The 6000-nt window shown below is 41.5% G+C and overlaps 1 protein-coding gene across 1 annotated transcript in view; it reads right to left on the bottom strand.

Moving 5' to 3' along the window:
- HTT (huntingtin) overlaps window positions 1-5706 on the bottom strand; it is a 181156-nt gene extending 175450 nt beyond the window's left edge. Inside the window, exon 1 of the mRNA XM_074951777.1 lies at window positions 5256-5706. Coding sequence (XP_074807878.1) covers window positions 5256-5356 — 101 coding nt within the window. The 5' untranslated portion in view covers window positions 5357-5706. The remainder of the gene's footprint in view (window positions 1-5255) is intronic.
- Between the last annotated feature and the right edge of the window lie 294 nt (window positions 5707-6000).

Here is a 6000-nt window from a genome sequence, read left to right on the forward strand (position 1 = left end):
GGCTAAAAGATAAAATACACACAAAGAGCAAGCTCTCACTTTCAGAATACTAATTTGTTTTTTTGCATAAAAATGTAATTGCCTTGCCACTAAGATGTACTGAAGTAAATCACAATACAAAAGTTGAACCCCTCATTGAAAAAGAGAAACTATATTAAATGTAATAAGTTATACTGATGCAATCGTTATGTTGAGATTTTAGATATTAAGGTCAGGAAATTCAAAGTTAGGTTTTCTGTGGCATTTTGAAGAAGAGAAGTTGTGAATGTAGAATGACAAAGATTGGTAGAAGCAGGTAGTACCTAAAAAACTACTTTTACCTTGGTAAGATTTTAAAGTTGACAGCATGTCTCTAACCAAATTTGTAACAATTAGTTTCTACAGTGACACAAAAATTTCAGCTACCTATTTCTTGTCAGAAGTGACATCCAATTTTCCACAAACATAGGTTGAAATAGTTAATCCATTTTTTTCACATTTCTCAAAAAACTTCCCTTTTGGGATGAAGTTCCTCATATTTCATCTCAACCCAAGGTTTTGGGTTTTTTTGAGGAAAGAGTGAATAAAGAAGAGGGTTAATAATAAAATCTTATTTTGAAAGCACCTTACTTTCTTCAGAATGCTAAAATATCTTACAAATTTACATAAATCGTTTCAAGCCCCCCTTACACACACACACACACATAAATGCAACCACACATGGAATAAAAAAGCAGCAGTTTAAGAGCTAACATCAACACTGCATAATAGTTTAAGACAAAAATAACGAAAAATGTCATGGCCAAATTACACAGTAGGCAGAATGAGTGACCAAGTTGAAATTTGGCCAAAAGGACCATGAGTAAACACCAGTAACTCTTGGAAAGGTGTCACAGGACCTTTAATGACCACTGTCAGAATCTCCATTTCACATCACTTTTAAGACAGCAGGTTAAAATACTCAGAATCACTTAAGTGACTTAGTGTCTAAGCCCAATTAAAGTCAACAAGCTCTTAAACCAAACTCCTAAACCACTTAAGTACTTTCGAAAATTTTACCAAACATCTCCAGCAGCACAGTGCCTTTTAGCACTATAGTAGCCAATGGTTCAGTACTGACACAGAGGAAGAGTGCAATTTATTGAATCAACTTTCATTTGGACATGCATGTAGACTCACTAGATATAAAGTATGCCAATTAAGTTGCTGAATATGGTTACCTTTGTATTTTAATTATTAAACCAAAGACACTTGAGCCCCAACCAAAACTCAGCACAGCTTCAAAGTTAGTTGAACTAGCATAGGCTAACCCAATCTCTATGAAAGTCAATCCACTGTAAAAATCTACAATCAATGAGTTGAGCTAAAAATGGAACAATCTACCTGAAAAGAATGACTCATACTGTATTTTGGTTTATGCTCAGATTTTAAAAGGAGAAAGTCTACAAAGAATGCAAACACTTCACTAGCTACCATTTGGGTAATCTAACTAATGTAAAACTTGGAACTATGGGCCATTTCCAGTTGCCAACCCTTTCTTCATTCATCATCACTAATTTTTACAATATTTTCTTGGTTTGTAATACAGCTTTGTGTGATGTTTAAAGATGAATCTCTATTAAAGAACTACTTTTCTGGGAACCTGAGTTGTTGATGATAAGCGTCACTGTGCATTATCTTGTTTACTAAGGATCTGTGATGAGGAGAGCTAGGAGGCACTGGTATGGAGGAATGAATAACTTTAAAACAGCTAGCATTTTTTGTTTTCCTTAAATATTATCAAATGTATTTGAGAAATACGCAGGAAAAATTTCAGGGATTGTTCTCCCTCATGAACTTTTATCTCTTAGATCAGATCACCTTTCTCTTGGATGTGGTTACTATCATTATCAACATCTACAGCATGACGAAAGATAACATTTGTCACCGAGGTTACAGGATTCCGTGACTTTCAGGGACATCTGTGACATTTTCTGCTTCAACCCTAGGGTTGCAGGAGGCCCCAGAGCGGTCAGCCAGCAGGGCCTGTGGGTGCTGGACATCCCCCAGCAGGGCTTGGGCTCTCTTCCCTCCACCCCTTGGGCTTCAGTCATTTCTCCGTCATTCCCCCACACGCCCATTATTTTTTAGTAAAAGTCACAGACAGGTCCCAGGCTTCTGTGAATTTTTGTTTATTGCCCGGGACTTTTGTTAAAAATAACCATGACAAAAGCTTAACCTTAATCATGACTGTTCTAGACTCTAACCATAGTGCTGTGGTGGAGGATGAGGGCAAGGAGCTGTTCAGTGTCACAGTGCTGTAGCATCCCATCACTGCGATTGTCTCCTGTGAAAGTCTTGATGGAGCAGGTATAGAAGGCCCCAAATTAAAATCTTTATTGTCTGAACACTGAATGTACAGAATTGTGTTCTTCCCGATTCCCAGAGCATTAGCGAAAACAGAAGGGCTGTGGGTTAAGTGATTTCTGACTTGTATGCAGTGATGTTGTAGCTGGTGTTGTTCCCAGGATATGAGAGAGAAAGTGGGTGAGGTAATCTCTTTTACTGAACCAACTTATGTTCTGTCCAATAAAACATATAACCTCATCTATCTTGTCTCTCTAATTTCTGACTTGCCAAAAGTCACTGAACTGCCAGAAGGCAGTCTGCAAACCTAGCACACACCCTGATGTGGGACCAGGTAAACAATCATCTTTCATATTTGGAGGGAGTTTTACCAAATGATCCCAACCCATTTTCATTTTTCCAGGGAAGTCTGTGAAGAAGCTAGCCCATAACCCTGTCCTGGGGCATCTTGTCCCTAGCTGCCTTCTCATGTGGCAGTGGCATGATCCCAGTGTTTGTGTATTTGTTGTGCTGGTGCTTCTTACTATCTGGAGAGTAGACTGAAAGTTGATTTTACCATTGAATAACACTGTCCAGAAAACTTTAACATATCCAGTTAAGTTTCTCCACAGAGTCTACTAATAAGATAGTTTCTTATAATGGCAGCTTTTTCACAAAAGATCTGTTAAAGTATGGGGTACAAATACCCACAACTGGATATTAAAATATGATGTAAGGGTCTGAATTTAAACTTGCAAAATAAGAACATTGAAAATTCAAGCTTCTGATCTAACCTTATTGACTCTGCTTTTAAAAACAGGCTCTATGGTATGCCAGGTAAGTGGTTGGATAGTTCCTGGTGGCACCCAAAACAAATACAGTTGCAAAACTAAAACACATTAAGGCCACATAGGATGAGATGATGTTGTTTGCTTATGTTTTTAAATGCTTTTATGAATTTCCAGAGACATCCTCAACTTAAATCATACTTTTACCTGCAATATTTTGACCTAAGAATACTATAATTTAGAGACTAGAAAGGAAAAATGTCTCGTTTGGTGTGTTCACTTTGCATTTGACAGACATTTGTGTATGGTCTCTTTCACTACCTCAGCTCTGCAGCTGGTCAATTTCCTCAACCATTTGTGTCTTTCACTTAAAAATAGGAAAATGTGGTAAAACCACAAAGTGGCAGAGGGACTTGGGCATGTGTGGTGGAGGAAGACTGGTCTCATGATTAAGGCACTGGACCACTGGGGCTTAGGAGATGTCTTGTGTGACCCTGCTCTAATCATCCCTATTCCTGTCTTTTTTTCCATTTGTAAAATGGGGATAGTACTTAATTATTTGCCAGGTGTTTGAGAATAAATTTGTTGAGATATCACAGAAGAGCCTATAAACAAAAGAAATAGCACCCTAAACTACTACTACTATTTTTTTTAAATGGCCCAGTTGCATTGCCCTTTTAAGTTTTAACTCTGTCATCTTTTATCATCTAAGTTGTTAACAGTGTAAATAATTGGTCAGCTAACCTTCACAGGATACTCCTTTTATTATTCATTTATGTGATGCAGTAATAACTTTTTCTTCCCATTAAGAATTTTGCTATGCAATATTACAGGTAAAGGAATGGAGACCTTTGGGGTTTGTGAGTTCATATTGTAAAAATATTTAAAACTATAGGGAAACTATCAGTAACTGTAGGTATAAAATTACATGTATTAATGCCCAAGACAATTTTTCTTTTAATTAGAATACACAGTATAATACACACAGGGGGTCACTGATTTTCTTCTTCTGTGTTTTGTGAAAAACATATACTTGAGGATCACCTAAATAATCAATGTAAAAAATAATGTTTTAATAAAACTCCACTTGAATAAGAACTAGTTTTGTTTGGGATTTAAATATCTCTAGCAGTTTCTGATATTGCAACATGAAGTAGAACATAAAACTGACAAAACTGAAATAACTAATCTCTTTTCACTGTTCAGGTTTTTTAAGAAATTGTTACATATAATTCAAACAATAAATTATTACTTCTACAAAATTAAAAAAGTTCCCCTAAAAGAATCAGATTCTGACATACTGGACAAATAAGTGTCAGCACTTTTGGTAAAAGCTGAGTGATAGACTACTGAACTTTTTGCATCCCCCTAGAGAACTGGTTCTAATAAGATATGTATCTAACGCCATATAATGTAATAAGATCCAGAAGGCCAGTGTTCAGAGAGATTTGAGTCCAGTAAAAAGTGTAGATGTTTGTATAAAGGAGTGGTTGTCTGTTAGTTTTTTCTTTGCACTTATTTGTATAGGTTATCATAAGTACTATAATAATTTGTCTGCTCTTTAACCGTACTAGTGCGTTTTTTTAAAAAAAAACACAACTACACAATTTATTTCTAATTTCTTTTTTGAAGAGAAAAAAAAAGCTTTCAGTATTTTCTAGATAGATACCCAGACAGTTACCAGACCAGACACGTTAATAAAGTATCTTCTTCCAGTGAGAAAGGGCCAGCTGAGAGTAGACCACCAGCCTTGCTTTGCTGGTACACACGTGGATTATTATTATTATTCCTGGAGTTTACCAGGGCTTGTGCGACAGGCTCTCTAGGTGTCACGAGGGATCGCCGGTTGCAGCGGCGTGGAGACGAAGTCGCCTCGCTCACTGCGGAGCAGGTTAATGCTTTTGCTTCTGGTGAGAAAGGATTGTGCTGGTGGTCTTTAAGTGAAACCAAATGCTTCTGGAACCCGCCTTCAGACAACCCTTAGCTCAAGAGGCGGCAGCAGCAGGGGCCCATCCACCCCACCCGTGGCAGGGCGCCCAGGGGCGTCCCCGCCAGCCCGCTCCCTCTGAGGGCAGCAGCTTCTCAGAAGCATTAAGTTCGCTTCCTCCCCCGCCTAGTCTTCGCTACCGACCCAGCCTCGCCGCCCCGCGGCCGGACACTCACGCTCTCTGGAGCGGCTCCTCGGGGATAGCAGCCGGCCCCTGCTGCTGCTGAAAGGAGCGGAGGGACTCGAAGGCCTTCATCAGTTTCTCCATGGTGGCCATGTCCGCTCAGTCCGTGCCGCGCGCCACAGGGGCCGGTCGACCACAGCGCCCGGGGACCGGACTCCGTCTCTTCTCCTCACAGCGCCTGAGCCGCTCGCTTGGACCCGGAGCCGCCTCGCCGCTCACAGCGCCCGGGAGCCTGGGGCCCCTCCCGTCTCAGCGCACGAACTGCCCGCTCCTGAGCCCCGGAGACTCCCCGTTCGCCGCGCCCGGGCCGCCGCGGCACTGTCCCTGCCGCCGTCGGGATCCCAGCGCCGCCGCTCGTTACTGCAATGAATGGAGAAGACGCTACAGGGGGCCGCGATCACTCTGAAGCCACCTCGCCGCCATCTTGGAAACCTCCCATCATCCCCCACACTACCCCCTGCCCGGCCTAGAGCAAAGTTCCCTACGCAGGTGACTGGGGCCGACGTACCCGTGTGGGGGGGGGGAAGTGGAAAATGAAAGAGCGACAGCCTCACGCACCAATGAGAAAGGAGTTCCGCCCACTGCCGAAACCACTTCTAGCAGAGAAGTAGGCCTTGGGGTGGTGTCACCGTTCAGACAAACACAAGCTTGGTTGAGGAAACACAAATTCATCCACACGCTCGCTTCACCACGCTCCGCCTCCTCTCGGGAAGATGGCTGTCAGGTCCTAGTGCCCC

This window comes from Natator depressus, chromosome 4, assembly GCF_965152275.1.
Source record: "Natator depressus isolate rNatDep1 chromosome 4, rNatDep2.hap1, whole genome shotgun sequence".
Classification (NCBI taxonomy): domain Eukaryota; kingdom Metazoa; phylum Chordata; order Testudines; family Cheloniidae; genus Natator; species Natator depressus.